This window comes from Ranitomeya imitator, chromosome 2 (assembly GCF_032444005.1).
Source record: "Ranitomeya imitator isolate aRanImi1 chromosome 2, aRanImi1.pri, whole genome shotgun sequence".
NCBI lineage: Eukaryota > Metazoa > Chordata > Amphibia > Anura > Dendrobatidae > Ranitomeya > Ranitomeya imitator.
In genome coordinates, this window is record NC_091283.1 from 197,418,485 (window position 1) to 197,446,028 (window position 27,544).

The window sequence follows — 27,544 nt, forward strand, 5'->3', positions numbered from 1 at the left end:
AATGTACCATATAGGAAATACGGCAGCTGTCAGTCACATGACCTGTCTATTATGTGTATGTGTGAGCTAATATATACTGCCAGGGGGAGGGCTTCCTGTTGGCTAGGGATTTATCAGGCTGCCAATTTATCTTACAAATACTGAGGTAAAAATACTGAGCAAATAACGTGTTAACGAGGTCTAATACAGGAGATCACACAGGTATATACTATATACAGGGGAGATGACACACAGATATATACTATATACAGGAGAGATGACACACAGGTATATACTATATAAAGGAGGAGATGACATACAGGTACATACTATATACAGGAGGAGATGACACACAGGTATATACTATATACAGGAGCAGATTACCTATAGGTATATACTATATACAGGAGTTGATGACATACAGGTATATGCTATATATAGAAGATGACATACAGGTATATACTATATACAGGAGGAGATGACACACAGATATATACTATATACAGGGGAGATGACACACAGGTATATACTATATACAGGAGGAGATGACATACAGGTATATACTATATATAGAAGGAGATGACATAAAGGTATATACTATATATAGGAGGAGATGACATACAGGTATATACTATATATAGGAGGAGATGACATACAGGTATATACTATATACAGGGGAGATGACACACAGCAGGTATATACTATATACAGGGGAGATGACATACAGGTATATACTATATACAGGAGATGACATACAGGTGTATACTATATATAAGGGAGATGACAAACATGTATATACTGAGGTGAAAATGAGAGGTGTGAGGTGAAAATGAAAAGGTGTGAGTGCAAAATGAGAGGAGTGAGGGAAAATAGTGTAGTGATCGGAAAATGACAGATGTGAGGTCGAAATGACAAGTGTTAGGCGAGAATGAGAGGAGTGAGGGAGAAAATGAGAGGTGTGAGGGAGAAAATGAGAGATGTGAGGGGGAAAATTAAAGATGTGATTGGGAAAATGAGAGGCGTGATGGGAAAATAAGAGAAGTGACGTGCTATAACTAACCACAGATATTTACTATGCCCAGGCAACGCCGGGCTCTTCAGCTAGTCTTATATATAATTGTCTACGGGTCACTTCCGTCTGTCTGTCCTTCTGTCACGGTTATTCATTCGCTGATTGGTCTCGCCAGCTGCCTGTCATGGCTGCCGCGACCAATCGGCGACGGGCACAGTCTGGAAGAAAATGGCCGCTCCTTACTCCCCGCAGTCAGTGCCTGTCGCCCGCATACTACCCTCCGGTCATCGCTAACAAAGGGTTAATGCCGGCGGTAACAGATCGCGTTATGCCGCAGATAACGAACTCCGCTACCGCCGCTATTAACCCTGGGTGTCCCCAACTTTTTACTATTGACGCTGCCTATGCGGCATCAATAGTAAAAAGTGTAATGCTAAAAATAATTAAAAAACAAAACCTGCTATACTCACCCTCTGTAGTCGCTCGCGCCGGCCGCCATCTTCCGTTGCAGGTTCTGGTGGCAAAGATGGTATAGGAGAAGGACCTGCCATGATGTCACGGTCATGTGACCGCGACGTCATCACAGGTCCTGCGCTCATACCAACCCTGGGACCGGAAGCTGCCGTGGACTACAAGGGGCCCTCAGAAAGGTGAGTATATGTTTATTTTTTAACCTGTAACAAACCTGGCTGGGTAATATACTACGTGACTGGCCAATATACTATGTGGCTCTGTGCTGTATACTACTTCGCTGTGCAATATATTACGTGGCCCTGCGCTGTATACTACGTCACTGGGCAATATACTACGTCACTAGGCAATATACTACGTGGCTGGGCAATATACTACGTGACTGGGCAATATACTACGTGACTGGGCAATATGCTACGTGGCTGGGCAATATGCTACGTGGCTGGGCAATATGCTATGTGGCTGGGCAATATACTATGTCACTGGGCAATATACTACGTCACTAGGCAATATACTACGTAACTGGGCAATATACTACGTGGCTGGGCAATATACTACGTGGCTGGGCAATATGCTACGTGGCTGGGCAATATACTATGTGGCTGGGCAATATACTACGTGGCTGGGCAATATACTACGTGGCTGGGCAATATACTACGTGGCTGGACAATATACTACGTGGCTCTGTGCTGTATACTATGTCACTGGGCAATATACTACGTCACTAGGCAATATACTATGTGGCTGGGCAATATACTACGTCACTGGGCAATATGCTACGTGTCTGGGCAATATACTACGTGGGCTGTGCAATATACTACGTGGACATGCATATTCTGGAATACCCGATGCGTTAAAATCAGGCCACCATCTAATATATATATATATATATATGTACATATATATATAGATATAGATAAATAATACTGGTAGTGATGACAACTTAAACCAGTAAAAATAAATAAAATGCAGCACGATTACAATACACACCATCGGCAAAAAAAAAGTGCTGTGAATGTGACCATTTCATCGGTTTGCAGACATCACACAAACCGCTCAGTCTAAGGTTGTGAATTCACACCTATAAGTCACAGTTTCTAAGCATAAAAAAAAATAAGTGGGGCATGATTTATAAATGTTGCCAGCTCCCGACACTGCTACGCTGGGATGTGAACATGCAGAATCGCAGCAACAGGTTCAACCCCAAGATGCAAAGTGTGAAGAAAAAAATAGAAACAATGCCTGCTCTAAAACTGGAACTCCTGATGAGCCGATAAGCAGCAGCTGCATTCACCTTCTCTCTTGCTGCCCTGCCTTAGAAGATACACGCCATGCAGAAGAAAATATTTGCCGACAATGATTTCCACATTTGTGCCTCCCACAGTTTAGTTCAGGTGTCTGGCCGCCCATGTAGTGCACAAAAATCCAGAATATTGCAAGCTTTGAATAAAACTGATTACGGTAATTAAAGTTTCCCTAACGAGACAGCCCCTTTAAAGGAGTAGGCCTGGAATATATATATTATATATTTTTTTTTTACTATCGACCTAAACACTAAAATGGAAGGTAGTTGCTAACAGAGGTGACATCCTGCTTGTTCTACCCGTCACCATCTCACAGTGGTCAATGACCACTCCTGCCGACGATTCAGCTGCTCCACGTCAGCAGAGCAGCTTTTCTTTTTCCAGGTGGCTCTGTCAACAGCGCGTCTCTGGCATCATCATGCGGATTGACAGCCAGCAGGGAGTTGTCTGTCAATCAGCACGGCATCAGCAGTCACACCCCGACAACAGAGAAAGGTGGAAGAGAAGCTGTTGCCCCGTCGATGTGACGTCAGCTGAAGCTGCTGAATCGCTGGCAAGAGCGGTCTGTGTTGGAGAGATAACAGGCAGGTAAGGTGTTGCTTACCTGCCTATTCTTACGACCGTAGTTAAAAAAAAAAATATTCCTGGAAACGGAGTCAAATCATAAAGCAGCTACTTCCTTCTATCATGTCAATCTATGATCAGTTCAAAAAGACAGACATTGTAAGAGCAAAAAAAGCACTTGGATATGATAAAAATAAGTTCACCCAAAAGAAGGGCACTTAGGAAGTCTGAGTATATTAGCGATCAAACTCCCATCGATCATAATGTTCTGGCAAATCCGAGTGATACATGATAAAACTGTAAGGGCATGTGCAGAATACAGGCACCAGACCCCGAAGGTGTGAAGTCAACCCGAGCTTCTGGTTTATTGGGGGGGATTTTCCTGTGGATCCAAGTTGTACTAATTACCATACAGCTAAAAGTTGAACTATTGTTTACATCAGGTTTTTCCATTCAATGTATTTTTACACATTTTGATCTTTTTTTTTTACCCAGTTTTCTATAAACATATCTATATTGTAGGCATTCAAGTTCTCTGGCAGGCGTTTGAGTTCACACAGGCACTTGGTTCTCATGTAAAATAGTCTTTGGTTTATTATCCGCCATAAACGTTTAACAAAGCTCACATTAAAGAATATAGCCTTTTCCCCGGCTTAAACAAATAACATCAAAACAGTCCTTTCACTGGATAGGCAAAGATACAATACGGTCTCACCCATGCCGGAATACAGGTCCACGTTCGGCTCAGTTTGGTCAGCAATTTTGGTCACTCTCCGGCTCCAACACATCAGACACACCAGCTACCTTTTATAGGACCTGTAAGACCTGGGTGGAGTGTATGGGAACGACCTTTCCCACCCAAGCTCTTTTGGTCGTTTTTAAGTCCTGGACCCAAATTCTGGGCCACTAAAAGTCCTCTAAGTAACCTGCTGTTACTGGACCTAAATCACCAAGGCCAACCACCTCGGTGACACAAACCTGCCATGCAGGACTTTATCCCCAGCTTCCCTACAATATAACTAAAAAAATATATATTCTGAAATCTTCACACTAAGCTTTATGCTGGACTCGTACATTCTGTTCTGTACAGTAGACTTTTCAGCAGTCTCATTATCATCACTGACAAAATTACAAAGGTAACACACCTCTGTACACAACTCTGCCGTACTGTGTTAGTTCTAAGTTCTGCTGTGCTGTATTAGCTTTGATCCCAGTGTAGAGCTGTGTGTGATTATGAAAGCAAAGTGTCAGTCATTACACGTCTCACACTGGTAACTCTCTCTTTTATTTACAATAATCTCTGGAGGAAGATTGTCAGGAAGATCTAAGTCCGGCCCATAGATCTTAACGGCTTATTTACTTATTGAGGAAAACGTGAATTTCTTTGGAATAAGACATCGGATCGCAGATATCAAGGTATCATTTTGCTCAGATTCCTATGAACTACATTCTCATATAGATGGCTTAGGAGGGGTGATCCAGCTGACATATTCCCTTTAAGAAAATGACCCTGGAAGTGTATTGTTGGTGGGTGAATATACTAGATGACCTGGCTGGTCCATTCCCAATGCACCCACAGGTTCGTACGCATAAACTTTATTTTTTTTTCTCTACACTGGTTCATTGGATTGGGACCATACAGATATGAATGAACTTGTATTTTAATGACCTACACGGCGATTAGAACATCGTAAATTATTCATTTTAGGATAGGATTACACTTGCTGCTGAAAGGGGGTTTTTTAGAGCAAAATTTGTAGGAAACCACTGCAGCATCAAATCATGAAAATCCTGATGCAGATCACTTAAATAATTATTAAAAGAAAAAAAAATACTATACTACCCGCTGGTGGAGCTTCTGTTTGCTCCCCTGCTAGACTCGTCACATTGGCGCTATCAAGGATTTAAATTAAGGTATTAAAATATATCCATAGTCTATAATTAATTTTGTGGTATACGATCGCTGACCTGCTGCTCCCATCTTACCTAATAGTACAATCTATCACTGCATTAATATGCGCCGAGCCCCAAACAACAAAAGAAGTAACAGGAGCCGGAGTTCTGTGATTGATTCCACCAGTACGCGGCGGGTTCGTACATTTTAACACTCCTTGGGCAGGACTAATGAGTGCAAATGGAAATGAGAACACCTTGACTGAGCTAGGACTCCACTTCATTTCACACTATCTCCGGCACAAACATCCCCAGATATGCAATCTATCATCTCCAGCCTCCTGCCGGCTCACCGCAATCTCTTAGGAAATATATAGAAGATTGGTTCGTCAAGCAGCTATTGGAAGTTTATGATCAATATTATTAGGGAAAAAAAAGAGGGTAAAAAGCAAAGCCACGTTTCCTCCATTTACACATGGATAAAGTATTAGTTTCTGTATGCTATGCATGTACATGGTGCATGTAAGTTTGTGTTCATGGTTTTTTTTTTAATTATCATTACACTATTTATGTGATATTACCGCAAAGCTAAAATACAAGCCACCGCTAAAATTTTATGATTTTAACCCCTTAAGCCCCGAGGGTGGTTTGCACGTTAATGACCGGGCCAATTTTTACAATTCTGACCACTGTCCCTTTATGAGGTTATAACTCTGGAACGCTTCAACGGATCTTGGCGATTCTGACATTGTTTTCTCGTGACATATTGTACTTCATGTTAGTGGTAAAATTTATTCAATATAACTTGCGTTTATTTGTGAAAAAAATGGAAATTTGGCAAAAATTTTGACAATTTTGCAATTTTCCAACTTTCAATTTTTATACCCTTAAATCACAGAGATATGTCATGCAAAATACTTAATAAGTAACATTTCCCACATGTCTACTTTACATCAGCACAATTTTGGAACCAAAATTTTTTTTTGTTAGGGAGTTATAAGGGTTAAAATTCGACCAGCAATTTCTCATTTTTCCAACACCATTTTATTTTAGGGACCACATCTCATTTGAAGTCATTTTGAGGGGTCTATATGATAGAAAATACCCAAGTGTGACACCATTCTAAAAACTGCACCCCTCAAGGTGCTCAAAACCACATTCAATAAGTTTATTAACCCTTCAGGTGTTTACAGGAATTTTTGGAATGTTTAAATAAAAATGAACATTTAACTTTTTTTCACACAAAATTTATTTCAGCTCCAATTTGTTTTATTTTACCAAGGGTAACAGGAGAAAATGGACCCCAAAAGTTGTTGTACAATTTGTCCTGAGTACGTTGATACCCCATATGTGGGGATAAACCACTGTTTGGGCGCATGGCAGAGCTCGGAAGGAAAGGAGCGCCATTTGACTTTTCAATGCAAAATTGACTGGAATTGAGATGGGACGCCATGTTTCGTTTGGAGAGCCCCTGATGTGCCTAAACATTAAAACCCCCACAAGTGACACCATTTTGGAAAGTAGACCCCTTAAGGAACTTATCTAGATGTGTGGTGAGCACTTTGACCCACCAAGTGCTTCATAGAAGTTTATAATGCAGAGCCGTAAAAATAAAAAATCATATTTTATCACAAAAATGATCTTTTTGCCCCCAATTTTTTATTTTCCCAAGGGTAAGAGAAGAAATTAGACCACAACAGTTGTTGTGCAATTTGTCCTGAGTACGCTGATACCCCATATGTGGGTGTAAACCATTGTTTGGGCGCATGGCAGAGCTCGGAAGGGAAGGAGCGCCATTTGACTTTTCAATGCAAAATTCACTGGAATTGAGATGGGGGGCCATGTTGCGTTTGGAGAGCCCCTGATGTGCCTAAACATTGAAACCACCCAAAAGTGACACCATTTTGGAAAGTAGACCCCCTAAGGAACTTATCTAGATGTGTTTTGAGAGCTTTGAGCCCCCAAGTGTTTCACTACAGTTTATAACGCAGAGCCGTGAAAATAAAAATTCTTTCTTTTTTTTTTTTACAAAAATGATTTTTTAGTCCCCAGTTTTGTATTTTCACAAGGGTAACAGGATAAATTGGACCCCAAAAGTTGTTGTCCAATTTGTCCTGAGTACGCTGATACCCCATATGTGGGGGGTAAGCACTGTTTGGGCGCATGGCAGAGCTCGGAAGGGGAGGAGCGCCATTTGGAATACAGAGTTAGATGGATTGGTCTGCAGGCGTCACGTTGCATTTGCAGAGCCCCTGATGTACCCAAACAGTACAAACCCCCCTCAAGTGACCCCATATTGGAAACTAGATCTCCCAAGGAACCTATCTAGATGTGTTGTGAGAACTTTGAACCCCCAAGTGTTTCACTGCAGTTTACAACGCAGAGCCGCGAAAATAAAAAAAATCTTATTTTTCCCACAAAAATGATTTTTAGCCCCCCACATTTTTATTTTCCCAAGGATAACAAGAGAACTTGGACCCCAAAAGTTGTTGTCCAATTTGTCCTGAGTACGCTGATACCCCATATATTGGGGTAAACCCCTGTTTGGGCGCACCGGAGAGCTCGGAAGGGAAGGAGCACTGGTTTACTTTTTCAACGCAGAATTGGCTGGAATTGAGATCGGACGCCATGTCGCGTTTGGAGAGCCCCTGATGTGCCTGAACAGTGGAAACTCCCCAATTCTACCTGAAACCCTAACACACCCCTAACCCTAATCCCAACGGTAACCCTAACCACACCCCTAACCCTGACACACCCCTAATTCTAATCCCAACCCTAATCCCAACCGTAAATATAATCCAAACCCTAACTTTAGCCCCAATCCTAACCCTAACTTTAGCCCCAACCCTAACCCTAACTTAGCTCTAACCCTAACCCCAACCCTAACCCTAGCCCCAACCCTAACCCTAGCCCTAGCCCTAGCCCTAACCCTAGCCCTGATGGGAAAATGGAAATAAATACATTTTTTTAATTTTATTATTTTTCCCTAACTAAGGGGGTGATGAAGGGGGGTTTGATTTACTTTTATAGCATTTTTTATATCGGCTTTTTATGATTGGCAGCCGTCACACACTAAAATACGCTTTTTTTTATAGCAAAAATGTTTTTTTACGTCTCCACATTTTGAGACCTATAATTTTTCCATATTTTGGTCCACAGAGTCATGTGAGGTCTTGTTTTTTGCGGGACGAGTTGACGTTTTTATTGGTAACATTTTTGGACACGTGACAATTTTTGATCACTTTTTATTCCGATTTTTGTGAGGCAGAATGACCAAAAACCAGCTATTCATGAATTTCTTTTGGGGGAGGCGTTTATACCGTTCCGCGTTTGGTAAAATTGATGAAGCAGTTTTATTCGTCGGGTCAGTACGATTACAGCGATACCTCATTTATATCATTTTTTTATGTTTTGGCGCTTTTATACGATAAAAGCTATTTTATAGAAAAAATAATTATTTTGGCATCGCTTTATTCTCAGGACTATAACTTTTTTATTTTTTTGCTTATTATGCTTTGTGGCGGCTCGTTTTTTGCGGGACAAGATGACGTTTTCAGCGTTATCATGGTTATTTATATTCGTCTTTTTGATCGCGTGTTATTCCACTTTTTGTTCGGAGGTATGATAAAGCGTTGTTTTTTGGCTCTTTTTTTTTTTTTTCTTACGGTGTTCACTGAAGGGGTTAACTAGTGGGACAGTTTTATAGGTCGGGTCGTTACGGACGCGGCGATACTAAATATGTGTACATTTATTGTTTGTTTTTGTTTTTTTAGATAAAGAAATGTATTTATGGGAATAATATTTTTTTTTATTTATTAAGTAAATTTTTTTTTTTTTTTTTACGCATGTGGAAATTTTTTTTTTTTTTACTTTTTTACTTTGTCCCAGGGGGGGACATCACAGATCGCCGATCTTACAGTTTGCCTAGCACTCTGCAAGATCGGCGATCTCACTGACATCGCTGTAGGCTTACCAGCACCTGCAGGCGACCCGGAAGTACTCCCTGCAGGACCCGGATGCAGCCCCGCGGCCATTTTGGATCCGGAGACTGCAGGGAGAAGACGCTCGGTACACGGGGAGTACATCACCGTGTACCGATCGTCTCAGGGAAGCCCGCCGGGAGCCCCCACCCTGCGCGATGCTTCCCTGTACCGCCGGCACATCGCGATCATGTTTGATCGCGGTGTGCCAGGGGTTAATGTGCCGGGAGCGGTCCGTGAACGCTCCTGGCACATAGTGCCGGATGTCAGCTGCGATAGTCAGCTGACACCCGGCCGATCGCATATGACGTACTATCCCGTCACTGGGAATTAAGTCACAGGTCACCTGGATGGGATAGTACGTTATATGGGATTAAGGGGTTAAAGAAAATCTGTCAGCATGTTTTTGCTATGTAATCCAAGAGCAGCAGAGGGTAGGGCCTGAGACCCTAATTCCAGCGATGTATCACTTACTGGGCTGCTTGCAATACTTTTGATAACATCCCTGTTTTCTGTGCTGTAGCTGTAGCAGAGCTCAGAATGCCCATACCTCTGATTGGCTACTTCCTGTGTACACTGTTAGTAATTTTCCAATCAGTGGTGGGGGCGTGGCTACACAGAGCAGAAAAACTAGTAGGCACGCAACACCTAGTCCTGCAGTGATAATCTCCTGCTGATAAAACACTGATTGTATTGAAACTACAGCAAGCTGCCGAGCATGTGACACATCCCTGGAATCAGGCTCTCTGACCCTACATCATGCTGTTCTCAGATTAAATAGAAAAACGAAAGAACACGAGTGCAAAGATTCTTTTAGAATTTGCTCGCTATAAAGCTGCATATAGGCCAATTGCTGCATGTTATCGGGACCTTTCTGCGCATACATGACCCTAGACCATGACAGCGCTTGTGTGAGATTTCCTAGGGAAAGCGGGGCATTGAAGCAAGAGCTACCTGTGAATCAGAGACAGGCAGCAGGCGGGGAATAGGGACAGAGGCAAGAGCACTGTTCCATCCCGTTGCACTAGCGACACATCTGCACAAGATTACAAGGACGGATTTCTCAAAAATAGCAAAAAGGATTTCTACAAGAAAGGTATGGATTTATTCAGTATTACAGCGCCTTTACATACATGCCCCTAGTTCGGGGTATACAATCACGATAGGATCCCTTTAACTTTAGATTCTTTACGTGTGAAAATAATAAATATTTTCTTTACTTGATTTTTTGTTTATGCTCTGATGAAGTTGCGTCTCAAACAATGGAAAAATGAAATAAAATGCTGTTCCAAAACTTGGGTTTGATGATAGTTGTACACTGGCAGGGTTCATGGAAACCTCCTACTGTGCTCCAAGCCCCAGTGCTGCCCAGTAAAATGCGATAAAAGGAACCTTTCTGACTCCCTAATTTTTCATGATCCTCTGAAAGCAGTAGTAAGTACCAGCAAACATAATGTTCTTGGCACCACTATTTGTCATTGAATATGCCAAATTCTTGCAAACTTGATCCTACCGCCGATGATCTCAAAGCCCTTGCTAAGTTCACCAAACAGGATCAGGATCGTTCAGCTTTCCTAGAGTGCTCAAAAAACATGTTAGAGAGCCGGAGGCTGCATGTCTCGCAGCTGTTTGTTAGGCAATCCCTGCATGTGTTGCTGCTGTCGAACAGCTGCGAGACATGCAGCCGCGGGGACTCAAACATATTATTCGAGCACGCCGAAGACACTCGGTTAGCACCCGAGCATGCTCAGATAACACCTTATCCCAGCATGTTCTCTCATCATTAGTGATAATGTATTCTGGGCCAGGAAGGCGTTAATGGAGCCAGAAAAAGGCAGGGCCGCGTGACTGTTCAGAGATAGGAACCACCTCTCTGACTCTTTTGCAGTAGTTTACATACTTCAGGCTAACACTACCTCTTCTTAAATAATCCAGGAACACAAACTTTGTACAGGGACATGTTTAGAGACATTAAAGGGAACCTGTCACCCCGTTTTTTCAGATTGAGCTATAAATACTGTTAAATAGGGCCTGCGCTGTGCGTTACTATAGTGTATGTAGTGTACCCTGATTCCCCATGTATGCTGAGAAATACATTACCAAAGTCGCCGTTTTCACCTGTCAATCAGGCTGGTCTGGTCAGGTGGGCGTGTTCACAGCGCTCTTTTCTTCCCCAGCTTTCCGTTGGTGGCGTAGTGGTGTGCGCATGTCCAAGGTCCGAATTCCCTGCGCCCACGTGAAGACACAGCGCGCGATCTGCGCTGTCATCCCTTGCATCGGTGAGGGCGGCCATCTTCCTGGGGCCGCGCGTGCGCAGATGGAATGCTCTGCCGCACGGGGCTTCAGGAAAATGGCCGCGGGATGCCGCGCGTGCGCATTAGAGATCGCGGCGGCCATTTTCCCAAAGCCGAGATGCAAACTCGGCTTTGGGAAAATGGCCGCCGCGATCTCTTGTGCGCACGCGCGGCATCCCGCGGCCATTTTCCTGAAGCCCCGTGCGGCAGAGCATTCCATCTGCGCACGCGCGGCCCCAGGAAGATGGCCGCCCCCACCGATGCAAGGGATGACAGCGCAGATCGCGCGCTGTGTCTTCACGTGGGCGCAGGGAATTCGGACCTTGGACATGCGCACACCACTACGCCACCAACGGAAAGCTGGGGAAGAAAAGAGCGCTGTGAACACGCCCACCTGACCAGACCAGCCTGATTGACAGGTGAAAACGGCGACTTTGGTAATGTATTTCTCAGCATACATGGGGAATCAGGGTACACTACATACACTATAGTAACGCACAGCGCAGGCCCTATTTAACAGTATTTATATCTCAATCTGAAAAAACGGGGTGACAGGTTCCCTTTAATCTCCGTACTATAAAATACTACTAAGCATTAAATGGGGTAAAAAAAAAAAAAATCCTTAAAGAGGATCTGTCACCAGAACCAATGTGGCCAGTTTTTAAACTTACTTTATTCCCACTGCTCCTGATTATTCCGTGTTGCTCTTTTGCTTCTTATCTACCATACAATACCAGAGATATGGGGCCTTTTTGATTTAGAGTTCAATTTATGGTCTTTAGTCTTTACTAAACGAGGCAGGGTTTACAGGACTCTTTGGGGGCATGTCTTTGGGTTGCTGTACATTGTTACCTTGTGAGCCACGCCCCCTTGGCAAAGAAAATAAAAATGTTCATTAAATAAATAAGCCCGTATCTTTAGAACCATATTGCAGATTTTTTTTTTTTTTAAAAAGGATGTGCAGTGGGTGGTACGGCGGCAAGTAGTGGCGGTACAGTGGCAAGCAGTAGCCCTGCGGCGGCTGCATATGGTGGACGCCATTCTTCTTCCAGAGTCTGGCTTCCAACTCCGCGCAGGCGAAAATGGAGGAAAGGCGAGATCTCCATCCGCGCCTGCCTCTACGCGATGTTTCCAGGATCATGGCTGCGGATGCAGATCTCGGCACCAAGATCTCCATCATCATGGCAGCCATTTTCCTAGAGTCCACCGCATAATAAACAGTGCGGAGGCTCTGGGCTTTCACAAAATGTCGGCGGAGCCCCCGCACCACTGGACACCCGCAGCGCCACTCTTGCCTCCTCCAGCAGCGACCCTGGGACCCTGCTCCAGTGTGGCCTGCATCACCCAACACCAGTAGCGACCCTGGGACCCCATTTCACTACAGCCACCACCCCCAGTAAGCAATAAGACGCCTATAAGAAGCACCACCATTTTATTAAAAAAAGATTTTTCTTCTCCTATTTTTCTCCTCAAAATTTGGGGTGCATCTTATAATCCGGTCCGTCTTATAAACTGCAAAATATGATACCTGCCTATAAACAGATATAAGTAAGACACCGCTGAAAAGAATTTTTAAAAAGTTAATATCACACAACTCAAGGACATTAGAAGTGGATCATTTCTGCTAGACAGAGAATTATTAGCCAAAGTGTAGAAAGTTGCTACACGGAGACACAAATCTGGCACTTTGATTATTTGGCTTCAACTATACAATAATAAAAATAATAATAATTTTATTTATATAGCGCCAACAGATTCCGCAGCACTTTACATTATAGAATGAACTAGCTGAAGAGCCCGGCGTTGCCTGGGCATAGTAAATATCTGTGGTTAGTTATAGCACCTCACTTCTCTTATTTCCCCATCACGCCTCTCATTTTCCCCATCACACCTCTCATTTTCACCTCAGTATATACATGTTTGTCATCTCCCTTATATAGTATACACCTGTATGTCATCTCCTGTATATAGTATATACCTGTATGTCATCTCCCCTGTATATAGTATATACCTGCTGTGTGTCATCTCCCCTGTATATAGTATATACCTGCTGTGTGTCATCTCCCCTGTATATAGTATATACCTGTATGTCATCTCCTCCTATATATAGCATATACCTGTATGTCATTTCCTCCTGTATATAGTATATACTTGTGTCATCTCCCCTGTATATAGTATATACCTGTATGTCATCTCCTCCTATATATAGCATATACCTGTATGTCATCTCCTCCTGTATATAGTATATACATGTTGGTCATCTGCTCCTGTATATAGTATATACCTGTGTGTCATCTCCTCCTGTATATAGTATATACCTGTATGTCATCTCCTCCTCTATATAGTATATACCTGTGTGTCATTTCCTCCTGTACATAGTATATATCAGTATGTCATCTCCTCCTGTATTAGACCTCGTTCACACGTTATTTGGTCAGTATTTTTACCTCAGTATTTGTAAGCTAAATTGGCAGCCTGATAAATCCCCAGCCAACAGGAAGCCCTCCCCCCTGGCAATATATATTAGCTCACACATACACATAATAGACAGGTCATGTGACTGACAGCTGCCGTATTTCCTATATGGTACAGTTGTTGCTCTTGTAGTTTGCTTATTAATCAGATTTTTATTTGTGAAGGATAATACCAGACTTGTGTGCGTTTTAGGGCGAGTTTCATGTGTCAAGTTGTGTGTGTTGAGCTGCGTGTGTCGACATGCATGTAGCGACTTTTGTGAGATGAGATTTGTGTGGCGACATGCGTGTAGCAACTTTTTGTGTGTCGAGTTGCATGTGACAGGTTAGTGTAGCAAGTTGTGTGCAGCAAGTTTTGCGCATGGCGAGTTTTGCGCGTGGCGAGTTTTATGTGTGGTGCGTTTTATGAGTGGTGCCTTTTGAATATGTGCAAGTTTTGTGTGAGGCAACTTTTGCATGTGTTGCAACTTTTGTCGATGTGTAGAAATAAGCGGCAACACTCACCGGTCCTGTGTGGTCTGAGTCCTTTATTCAAAAAGTGCACACAACGGTATCTTCACGGCATCGGGATAAAAAACAAGGAAGGAGGTGAGCAGGATGTGACGACGGCCGTTCCACGGGTGGACCGTGGAAGCGCTATTGTCGGCGCGAAACGGCCGTCGTCACATCCTGCTCACCTCCTTCCTTGTTTTTTATCCCGATGCCGTGAAGATGCCGTTGTGTGCACTTTTGAAATAAAGGACTCAGACCACACAGGACCGGTGAGTGTTGCCGCTTATTTCTACACATCGCCATTGGTATCCAACTTGTTTTCATGCAAGCACCTCTACTTGGTAGTCGGACTCCTGTGATTTGACCATGCACTGAAGACGCCGCGATTGATTTGGGAACAGCTGTGCGGCGGTTTTTGTCCTAGATTGTTGTACATTTTGTTGCAACTTTTGTGCATGTGGCAATTTTTCCGCGTGTGCAAGTTTTGCGTGTGGTGAGTTTTCCATGAGGTGAGTTTTGCACGTGTGGCGAGTTTTGCGTGAGCCTAGTTTTGCACGTGGCGTGTTTTGCGCGTGGCGAGTTTTGAGCGGCGACTTGTGTTTCGACTTTTATGTGGCGAGGTTGGTGTATGTGTGGTGAAATGTGTGCTGAGGGTGGTATATGTGTTCAAGCATGTGGTAGTGTGTGGCGCATTTTGTGTGTGTGTTCATATCCCCATGTGTGGGGAGTATCCCATGTCGGGGCCCGAACTTAGCAACTGTACAGTATATACTCTTTGGCGCCATCGCTCTCACTCTTTAAGTCCCCCTTGTTCACATCTGGCAGCTGTCAATTTGCCTCCAACACTTTTCCTTTCACTTTTTCCCCATTATGTAGATAGGGGCAAAATTGTTTGGTGAATTGGAATGCGCGGGGTTAAAATTTCGCCTCACAACATAGCCTATGACGCTCTCGGGGTCCAGACGTATGACTGTGCAAAATTTTGTGGTTGTAGCTGTGACGGTGCAGATGCCAATCCCGGACACACACACACACACACACACACACACACACACACACACACACACACACACACATTCAGCTTTATATATTAGATGATACCAAATAGTAATACGATCTGAAAGCCAGGCTGCTGTTGTGCCACCTTGAACATTTATGGCACATCCACCTCTGGGATCATACCCATCTTGAGTTTCGGGACCCGTTTTGTGCTCCCATAAAGGGAGAGGCGGTCACAATCCTTCACTTATCCCATCGGCCCCATTGTTGCAGTGCTTTGTTGGCCTTTTAGGCATAGTCTACAAAAAAATTTGCATTCTACCTATAATCTAATGTAGAACCAAGGACACGACTTCAACTTTCAGCCTTACCCGCTGGCAGAGTTACACCAACTACTAAGTTGTGCATGCAGTTAAAAGGCAGTGGCTGTCAGTTGTCCCTTCTTGCCGTGTCCTCCATAGAAATCCTGACAGATCACAGAAGCTCCCTTTTGTAAAGCAATTCATGCTTCTTATTTGTTAGGTGAAAGGTTAAATTGGTGACCTCTGCCCTCCCGCGTAGCAGTCTTTCCCTTTTTCTGTATGGCTTTATTTTTCTTCTGTATTTACATGGATTAGTCGCCTTTCACGCTCAGGAGGAATTCGTTCACAGCCAATGTCTTAGTTCTGGTAGCACAAAGAGCAGCCACAATTATTCAGCGGTAGACAATGACCCTATTGTGGCTTTACAAAACCGTCACCAGACTCTGGCTAAGTCTTGTCCTTGCTTCAAAAAACAATGGGGCAAAAAAAAAAAAAAAATTAAAACATTTTTTTTATCAAGCGCTGAACATAAAGCAAACAAAGCAAGCCTACTGTGAACTTGATGAGGATGTCAGGCATGGAAAGAAGAAAGAGTGAAGATAAATCTACACGAAGAGGGGTTCCCTTATGAAGATGCAAGGCGGAATCGTAGCCTAGGTATTCATTCTTCAGGACTCGTCCAATGCGAAGTAATAACACATGGACCAGTCCGTTGTGACCACTGATCGGCACGTTAGATGCCACCAGTAACACTCTGAGAAATCATCTTTTAGCTCAAATTTGAATTGACACATTTGTTCATGCGTAAAAATGAATATAGCCATAACTATACAAAATTGTTCTGGACACCAAAAATTAAAAAAAAAAAAAATGCATATTTTTCCAAGTACGAGAATAAAAATGTTCACGTCAGATTAAGCTTCTAACATTAATTAATTTGTATCACAGTAGAGCATTCTTTAGACAGGACCTGTATGGAAAAGCGGCTAGAAACAATACTTCAGAGCACTATGAAGATGGCCCATTCATTTTTAAAAGGATCTGTGACCAAAATCTTATTCTATTACGGCTGCTCCCCTTAGTATTCAGTTTTTGTTTTTTTCTAAATCCGCCAACCGGTTCCAAAAACATGAACCTTTTTATTTAGTGATAATTTTTTATGACCTTTACCTAGGGGCGTGGCTCATTGCATAAAGACACGCCCCCGAGGATCCTGTGAGCCACACCCCCTTCATAAAAAGCCCCATATCTCTAGAACCGTATGGAAGATTTAAGAAAAACTAAATATGGCATAATTATGGGGGGCAGTTCAGATAAAATGAGCAAAAACTGGCCACTTTTGACTTGTTGACAGGTCCACTTTAACAGACATGAACCACTGGAATCCTGTGATCTGCTAATCAAGAGTGATTGATCAATGCGAATAAACCCTTTTAACCTCTTCACGCCACAACCTGTTTTCACCTTCCTGACCAGGCCAAATTTTTCAATTCCGACCAGAGTATTGTTGCAATCTACCCATATCTCCATAACTCTCTACGACACACTTAACCCTTCAATATAAGGATCATTTCCGCATAGAGACATCAATGAAACAGCTTTAGACTACCCCAGTGACCTAGCCATGTTAGAAACGGAACCAGTTGATTTTCAATTTTGTCTCAGTGGCTTGAGAGAAACATTTTTTTTAGATTTTTACGTGACTAGTTTTTATTAACATGATTAAAAAAAAAAAAAAGAAAGTGGTTAACTCCCAATGTGTTCACCCAGGGCAGACTTCATTTCTGAGGAACAACTACTGATTGAAAATTTTAGGAAGTTCATACATTTCCGAAGAAGTAAAAATATGAGCAATATTTGGTTTCATGACTCCAAGTGACTTTTTTGAATGAGTACAAGTACCCTCTCACACCAAAGAAAAAATATATATAAAATTAAAAATCTACTCTAACTTTAGGACTAGATATAATCTAGGTTTCATCTGTCAGTCTGGGGCAAAGAACACCTTTGCATGTTAGGATCCTGCAAATCTTGCTTTTTTCTTTTTTTGCAAGATTTCTGCAATGATTCTAGAGGACAATTAGAGAAATCTTGAAAATTTGCGGGATCCTAAGATGGGCACGCTGAGTCATTTTGCTCAGGTTCTGGAGTGGAAACTGAAAAGAAACCAAGTTTTTGCAACGTTTCAAATTTTTGTACAGAATTTGGAACATTTTTGTTCAGTTTCTGCTTCAAAAAATCCTAAAAAAAAAAAAATCAGTGTGATCATACCTTAAGTGTAATACCCTTGTACTAAAGTAGATCTACTGTATAATGTAAAGTGCTGCGGAATATGTTGGCGCTATATAAATAAAATTATTATTATTATCTTTCTGCCCTATGTCAGAATGAGCAGGAGAATATAATTAGAACAATGCAAACTGTATATATTCTTAAGTAGATCTGATGAGGCTGTTGTACTTACTTTGAAAATCAATGTAGAATTTCGACATAATAATCCTTTTTGAACATTTTCCTATCTGATATCAACATGCAAAGCTTGATACCAGGATTATGTAGCCATCCTGACAGTGATTTTCAATGTCAGTATATAGATCTCTTATACCTGATGAGACTTATTTAATGTTTGCAATTTGCACTATGATCGCCTTGAAGTCTTCATCGGACCGTCTGCATGGAGTTTTATATTTTCCTAGTGCTTGCATGGATTACCTCCAAGAAAGAGAATACACTGGAAGTAAGATTTAAGGGGGGTGTCCGGGCCTTAGGCTACCAGTCTGCAGTCACTATGTAACTGAAAACTTGTGAATCTTCACATTGCGGGCTGTGAGGATTCTCCAGTGCCGGACCCGCGACCTCAGATGTGATTTGCACACATGCGGTCACATGCCGACTAGACGTGCACAGCCTCGCTCAATGCACGTGTACAGTGTGAGGCCGGGTGTGTCTAGTTGGAATGTGGCCGGAAACATGTAAATTTTATTCTTGAGCTCACTTTACCACCCGCTCCTGGCGCAGACCCCAGAGGATCTTCACAGCACTTGTAGCCTAAGGCCAGACAACCCCTCTTTAAAATACCGTAACTACATTTTTAGAACTAATTTTTTTAAATTTTTTAATTTCAATGCATCTAAACCAGAAAAACTACACTAAACTTTGTGGGTAGCCAAAAAAAAATTTTAATTTTTTTTTTTTTGGAGTATACAGCCCCCACGCAGTCTTATGTGTTGCTATCTTAAACTACAAATAAATACTTTATAGTCCCATGCAATGTCATGTGGTACTCTCTTCCACCTGCCCATTCTTTTTCGACACCCAACAGACAGTAGAAGAGAGAGGGATGGATGACTGACGGATTGGACTAGACAAGGGAATGTCGAATATTAAGGGACCACATTAAAAAATGGTTGAATCTTTTTAATTTGGGACGATTCCTAAAGCTGTTTTTTGGGGGGTACATGATGCCAAATGAATAACAGAATGATCTTGTAAGAAAGTGTAATTTATCTTAGCTATCTTCTGTACATTGTTAGTTTCTGTAAAGAATGACAAAAAAAATCCTCAATGATCTCACTCCATTATGAGCAGAAACTAAAAACTGGTGCAATATCATAGATTGGATATTGAAGACCAAGGATACAACCTCCTTGCCGAATGCAATAATTGTGAAAGAAGCCGTACAAAAGGATTAAGCTGCGGCCAACGATGGTGATCTGCACACAAATCAACTACTAGAGTAAAGACGGAAGTACTTCAACCGCTCCCAGACTCCTGTAGGAACAGAGTTATGGGAAGAGCGAGTCTTTCAGATGCTAATGGGGCTTCTTTGCCCTCAAACAATGATGAACTGGCTCTGGAGTTAATAGATTTCTGTGGAAGAGATTCATCTCTAATTTTAACAAAGCAGCATGTTTTGGAGGGAAGGGGGAAAAGCGTGTGGTAGAGTTGGTGAAAGAAGCTTTGTCTTGACACATAAGCTGCGTTTCCCTTCCTAATCCTCACTACACCATGAATGGAAGGGTTCGTAATAACTCCTTCGTGGCCAGTCTGAGTTGGGTCTTAATGCCGTAATTCCACCAATTTGTCCATCCTATATCATCAATAGAAAGTATCATCGTCAGGCGGTAAAGAGGGGTGGGAGAGTCTGCTCCGATACTCTCTCGGTCTATGATACTAAATACCAATTATTTAACACCACTCCCTAGGAAGGCAAGATGAAAACACTCAGGAAACAACAGAACTATAAGATAATGAGCCTGGCCACCAGAACCCGGATGGCTTTTAGGAAATAAATGCGCATACGCAATATGAACATATACATTGAGTAGAGTAGGGCAATGCCTCCTAATTCCAATTATCTTTTCAGAACTATTATTATTTCAACGGCCTTCATTTCGATTTCAAGGCATGGTGGCGACTTGATGCGTTAACGATCTTGTGCAAGCCTAGATTGGTCCACTAGAGTCTTCTTCGTCGTTATCTTGATCACATCAAGCCATTGGGTTCCTGTTCTTTCTCTTCTAATCCCATTAAATATACCCTCTGTAAATTCATGGCTACATTAAAACCAAACACAAGATAGACTAAAATTTCATGACAAATCCCATGTATAAAAATATACATTAAAAAAAAAAAGGACTCAAGGACCCTCTTCTCCCCACACTTAATCATATCCCCAGCCTCAGCCTGTCCACTTCATAGAGAAGAAAGTGCAAAAAAAAAAAAAAAAAAAATGATGTCTACTGTTGAGCGTCATCTGGAGGTCGTTTCAGGCCATCCCCTTTCTCTATGAGGTCACAACAGCCAAATGGGTTTCAACCTAATAATGTGGAGAAGCGACAGAGTTTTCGGTCAGTGGGAAATCTTCAAGTGTAATATCGGCAAACCTTAAGTTCTCCTAGCTATTTCAGTGCTCATAGTGGTCGTCTTGCCAGCTCTTCACTCAACCTGAATGGTTTGTCATCCTTCAATGGTAGGCCCTGTCCAGATCAGGTTTGTGATCCGCTAAGCATATACTTCAGAAAAATTCATTCACCCAGTGAAGGTCAAAGAATTGTTATTTTTGGTTTTGTCCGGCTAACAAATGGTGAGAATTCTGCACGAAAACAGGAAGTAACAGTGTAATAGACAAGATGGCGGGAGCTTTTACTGGCATAAACCTTGGAGTATCCCCATCTGAAAATGCTAAAGGGGTTGTCCGGTCCAAATCAATACGTCTGCTGCCCCTCTGAGTGACTGCAAGCTTATGAATCCCCCAGCAAATGCACCGTGTGCTGTGGGGATTCGCCGGTTTCTGACCCGGGATCGGAGGGCATGTATGCGTTATACATACTCCCCGCCAGGACCCATCTAGTTGGAGCAGCCTTGCTACATACACTTGCATGAAGCGAGGCTGCGTCCCTCCCGTCTAGTAACATGGCTTTCCGGTGGGCGTGGCCAACTAGAGGCAAAGGCCAATTGGTGTGGGTCTGTATCACATTCAACGTTAACCCCTTTCCAACATCAGGTGTAATAGTACGCCGATGTCAGACTCCCTCCCTTTGATGTGCGCTGAGCCCACATCATTTCCGGGACATGTTATCTGTTTTGAACAGCTGACATGTGCCTCTAGCAGCCACGGGTGGAATCGCAATCCACCCACGGCTGTTAACTAGTTAAATGCCGCTGTCAAACTCTGACAGTGGCAGTTAACACTGGCTTCCGGCAAGCGCGCCGGAAATCCCACCCATCGGCTCCCGTGTCACATAACCACGGGTTGCCGATGGGTTGGTATGAAAACCAGAGGTCTCCAGCAGACCTCTATGGTTGTCACTGCCGGATTGCTATGAGCGCAGCCCGGTGGTCGGCGCTCATGGCAAGTGAGCAATTCTGCTACATATGTAGCAAAGCCGATCGGGCTATGGCAGCTTCTAGTCTCCCATGGAGGCTATTTAAGCATGCCAAAAGTAAAAAAGTAAATTAAAAAAATAAAAAAGTCAAACATACACATATTTGGTATCACCGCGTTCAGAATTGCCCAATTTATCAATAAAAAAAATAAATAAACCCGATCACTAAACGGCCTAACGGAAAAAAAAAGTAAAAATGCCAGAATTACCAAAAAAGAAGATCGTATCTGCACCAAAATGGTATCAGCTCGGCGTGCGAAAAATAAGCCCTCACCCAACCCGAGATCACAAAAAATGGAGACGCTACAAGTATCAGGAAATGGCACAATTTAAAAAAAAAAAAACGTATAACAAACTTTGGAATTTTTTTCACCACTTAGATAAAAAAGAGAACCTAGACATGTTTAGGGTCCATGAACTCGTAATGACCTGGAGAATCACAATGGCTGGTCAGTTTTAGCATTTCGTGAACATAGTAAAAAAAAAAAAAAAAAAAACAAGTGTGGGATTGCACTTTTTTTTTGCAATTTCAACACACTTGGAATTTTTTTCCCGTTTTCCAGTACATGATATGGTAAAACCAATGGTGTCGATCAAGAGTACAACTCGTCCCGCAAAAAAAACAAGCTCTCACATGGCCATATTGACCAAAACATAAAAAAGTTATGGCTCTGAGAATAAGGAGAAAAAAAATGAAAGTGCAAAACCAAAAATAACTCTGGTCGTTAAGGAGATAAAGGCGGCTATTAGTGGTTTTCACTGAAAATAAAATAAACACAGACCTCAAAAAACAGGATAACTTGGGGAAAGGTAACTATGGTTCTAGGCCTCTTTAAACGGAATCTGTCACCAGGTTTGTGTTACTTAATCTGAGAGCAGCATGATGTACAGACAGAAACCCTGATTCCAGTAATGTGTCACTCACAGGGATGCTTGTAGTAGTTTTGATAAAATGACAAAGATTATTACTAGAGGACTAGTAAACCTGCTGCCTTGCAGTCCTCCGTATTCATCAGCTTTGTATAACCCTGCCCCAACATCTGATTGGCAGCTTTCTGCCTATGCACCGTGAACACAGAAAGCCGCCATTCAGTGGTGTGGGCGGGGTTTTTCAGAGCATTGCTAGATCTGCAATACATAAAACACTGATTTTAACAAAACTGCAGCAAGCAGCCCAGTTAGTGATACATGGTTGGAAACAAGGTTTCTGCCCCTATATCATACTGCTCTGAAATGGAGAAGCACATACCTGGTGATATGTTTCCAGGATGGTTTCTGTCAAATTGGGGGGGGGGGAAAACTGGTAAAATTAAGGAAATGACTGAAAGAGAAATAAAATAACAAAAAAGTAGAAGAAGTAAAAGTATGAAATCATCTCGGAGAGATGAATAAGACGATCTAAGGATAGGAAAGGTTAAGGACCAATATAATTCAAAAAGTGAAAAAAATATATATACCGTATTTTTCGGATATTAAATTATAAAAAAAAAATTCCCAAATTTGGGGGGAAAATGGGGGTGTGTCTTATAATACGGAGATTATCGTCGTGCCACTATGGGTGTCCCGGTGGCAGTGCTGCGCTGTGTCCCCGATGCTGCGGGGGGCTGTGCTGACATTTTGTGAAAGGCCAGAGCCCCCGGCAGTCCTTCCATGGTTTCCTGTGAGGCGCTGGACTCAGAGCCGAGATCTCAGCTCCCGAGATCCCTGTGCCGAGGTCTCCATCTGCACATGCGCCGCCTCCCGGTGGCCATTTTCTCAAGACTCCACCGCCGCACCGGAAACCATGGAAGGACTGCCGGGGGCTCTGGCCTTTAATAAAATGTCGGCAGAGCCCGCCGCAGCACCGGGGACACAGCACAGCACCGCAACCGTGGACACAGACCATCACCGCCACTGGGGACACGGCACATCACCGCCACAGGGGCACAGCGCAGTACCACCACCGGGACATCCGCAGTGGCATGCCGCACATCTGAACACCCCCTCATCCCAGCCTGCGGCAACGCTCCACTCCTGTCTCCTCTAGCAGCGACCCTGGGACCTCGCTTTACTGCAGCCACCACCCTCGGTAAGCAATAAGACGCATGGATTATAAGAAGCGCCACCATTTTATTAATAACGTTTTTTTTCCTATTTTTCTCATGAAAATTTGGGGTGCGTCTTATAATCCGAAGCGTCTTATAATCCGAAAAATACTTTATATACAAAAGAAATAAAAAAGTTTTCCCAAGAATGGCAGATCTATAACGGTATAAGCCATTCAGCAAACACTGTATATGTTAGGAGGACGAGCGAGCATGATTGCAAAGTAACGGCATTGTGGAAAGCCTCCAACATGCAAGAGCCACCAGTTCTCCGAGAAGGATAATGGCGCCAGCATTGTTCAGAAGTGTGGAAGCGGGGTGAAGTTACAGCACCTGAGGGCACGCGCTCCATTACAGCTGCTTGGCAGAGCAGGGAGGCTTCTCCTGGCCCATTCTCCCTACGGTGCTCTGCTACACCCAGAGGGCCACATCCAGGCTGCAGAACATCATTAATTGTGTCTCTCAAGAGCCTCCACACTTCAAGATCTAAAACAGAGGAAGCCCGGACCTTACCTGCCTTCAGAAACCGCAGCCTGTCTTGGATGGAGCCAGTCTGCAATAACTATCCTACGTGTACTTGTACCGTCGTAACTTTACACAGTGGCTGTGCCAGCTATGAAAGGCTGTGGCTGTATAAGGGTCACCATCAATGATGTCCTTCGGGGGCTCGCGCATTAATGGTAACTTCAAGCTCCATGAAATGTTCTCTACAGGGTGAACAATACTTCACGTCTTTCCACACGCTGGTGATTTCCCATTAATTTAGTTTACGAAAACATTATAACTAAATCCTCGTAATGTCAATAACCAAGAAAGCATCTAACGAACCGTAGAAGGTCGTAGAAAAGAATACGGCAAATACCTTGCTTAGATGCATTTTCTCCAGGACGACTCACTTCCACATAGACTTCAAATGTGTTCTCCGGGTTTTGCCTGAAATACAATTGTGATTATGAGTTTATAAGTGCAAGAGACCTGGTTTTTATTTAGCAAATCCAGAAAATGATTTTAATAGTCTATAAGCTGATCGCTCGGTCATATTCATGGGCAAGGCAACACAACGAAGCCGGTCGGTCATGCACATTATCCACCACCCCATGACCTCCTGACGGAAGCTAAAATCTGTCATGTTAGAGAGGAGCAGACAGTGAGAAGAGGTCGCTGTGCAAGAATAATCTATGGGCCCTTTATAGTCAAATCACTCATCATAATGCCCAATTCCACCTGCTTTGGAGGTAGATGGACCCCCTTTATATCTCGGAACCCTGTGGACCTGCACAGGCTGAATCAATGCCATCGCTGTGTACAAGGAAACTTGCGTGCTTACCAGATCTGCATATTTCGGGATTCCGCAGAGACATCATTCAGATGTCATCCCTTTTAATAAAGATACGCTACGTAGACAAAACATCTGACCTTCCTAAAGATCTCACCGAAATCAGGCGTGGCCCTGAAATAGGACGTCACCGATGTAACAAGTCAGTTCCTGATGTTTCTTCCCTTCTAGATATTCTACAATCAGCTACGAGTATTTCTGAAAAGTGGAATCATCTAGGATCCAAAACACGAAGTGGAGATCACGTTACAGAGCGGAGTCACCCTGCGTATAATGCGTAAACGTTGCAAAATCAATAACTGCAGAGCTCTTCTAACAATAACATCAGCTCAAAACTACTAGTATATACACCTCCAAACCTAACCCTTTGAACATATGTATTGAAAGATGGCACCTAGACAAGTCCGGCATCGAACGTATGGATAACTGAGGTGCCTGGCCTTGGTGATGTGAAACCTCCAGCACTGATGAGTGTTGAGTGGTTTGTTTAATACCGCACCATGGGTCCAGGAGGTCATTCCCATCCTCCAATCCGACAGGTGCAGCGAATGTAAAATTGCAGATTAGCCGCTTCATAAGTGTCTGGGAGTCCGGGAAGAAGAACTGGTATATGTTGCTCAAGCTATGCCAGAGATGGATGAGCGGCACTGAGATATAACAGGGTGAGCAGTGCCTTCTGTGGGACCGTTTATTGCCTTTTTGCTGGAGAACACTTTTACTTTCTGTTGGAAATTTATGGAACTCCATAAACCTTCCTGTTTGCAAAAGAACTTTCGTGCCTGTGCGAAAGCTGCCAACTACCAAAAGAGCAGATTCCCTACAATTCCCTAGATTTCGTACAGTCACCGAAAAGCTCTGGCAAAACCCCAAGAAAACTAGCTGCCACCACCAATCCTTTATACAGGCCAATTGGACACCCATGACAGGTAGCGTTGGGCTTCAGGGATGCAGTTTAAAGAAAAAGACGACCAACGCTTTTTCTTTTTAATCCAAAAAGTAGGCAATAATATAAAAATAAACAAAAGATATTACAAAAAGGGGGCAAAACAATACAATATATTCAATTACATAAACTAAAAACAGATAACAAAAGAAAAGTAGTAAACCTGTGTCATGGATCTTAGCAGAGGGAAGCTCTCCTTTCAGGAAAATGGTACAAAACTACAGCAAACGGTATCTTCCAGGACTGACAATGATTAGAATTCAAAATCTATATTCATAAGATAAAAATGATGGCCACATACCTCAGATTGGAGTTCGTCAATGGGATTCGGCTATGTCCCAAAAAATTATGGCATCCCCAACTTTCAGGATATCTCCCTACCTGGAGGTCCCAGGCGGGAGATATTATATTTCCTATCATGACTTTAGCTTCCCTTAGATAGGAAACAAGGCATCTATATTGTTATCCATCTGTCCAATATTAATTTGGAGCTGATGAGCAGGCCGCCCAGTGATGTAAATAAATGCATTATACTAGCGACTTTGTCACAAAGCCGAAAATATGACTCCAACAACTAAGGGACCTACACCATTTACAAAAAACAACAACATTCACAGCAGGACTTCAGTGCCCTAATGTCTGATAGTCCTGGCCAAATGCGCCTTTAAACCCAGACTTCTTGACTGCTCCTCAGCAGATAATCCACTTCAATTACCTGTTCTAAGCAGGAGGTCATAGCTGTAAAATTTCGAATGTAGTGTTCTTAGAGTGCTAGCTCTTGCTCCTTTCTCAAGTTATAATGAACTCCCTAACAACCGCCGATATGGCTTTTAATGGCGGCAATTAAGGGGCCTTATTCCTTAGCGCCGATTTTTACAGCGCTGAAAAATAAGGGTATCGTGCAACCCAGCATCAGAAAATCTCTGGGTCTCGGCTACTGGGGTTAGCTGAGACCCAGGAGAACATGATCAAGGACGGTTTTTACAATCCCCTTTAACGTGATTGCAGTTATTCACCGAATAACAGCGATCACAAAAAAAAGTCTGACAATTAATTTCTCTTTCTTCTGATATGATCTAGCATATCAGAGGAGAGAGAAATGAGTTCCCCCGATCCCTCCCCGGTAACTCTGCGATCCCCGGATCCTCCTGTTCCGTCCCTCTGCGTCATCTTCCTGGCACCCGGCAATAATAGGATGCTTTTCCTATTGGTTCCTTTTGATCACAGGGTCTATCACAGTGATCAAAATTAAAAAAAATAGTAACTCAAAGCTCCCTGTCACCCCAAGTTAGATAAAAATAATAAAATTTTAAAAATTCAGCTTTTTCCATTTTTTCCAGTTAGGGTTGGGGTTGTTAGGATTGTGTTAGAGTTGGGGTTAGGGTTGTGCTAAGAGTTGAGGTTGTGTTAGGGTTGTGGTTATGGGTGTGTTGGGGGTTGTTTTAGGGTTGTGGTTATGGGTGTGTTGGGGGTTGTGTTAGGGTTATGGGTGTGTTGGGGGTTGTGGTTGAGGTTATGGATGTGTTGGG

The 27,544-nt window shown here is 42.9% G+C and overlaps 1 protein-coding gene across 3 annotated transcripts in view; it reads right to left on the minus strand.

Annotated features, from left to right (window-relative positions):
- The window catches only part of DENND1A (DENN domain containing 1A), a 1,020,433-nt gene that overhangs the window by 953,454 nt on the left and 39,435 nt on the right, over positions 1-27,544 (minus strand). For all 3 annotated transcript variants that reach the window (XM_069748456.1, XM_069748457.1, XM_069748455.1), the window contains exon 2: positions 24,599-24,669. In XM_069748456.1, coding sequence (XP_069604557.1) covers positions 24,599-24,669 — 71 coding nt within the window. The remainder of the gene's footprint in view (positions 1-24,598; positions 24,670-27,544) is intronic.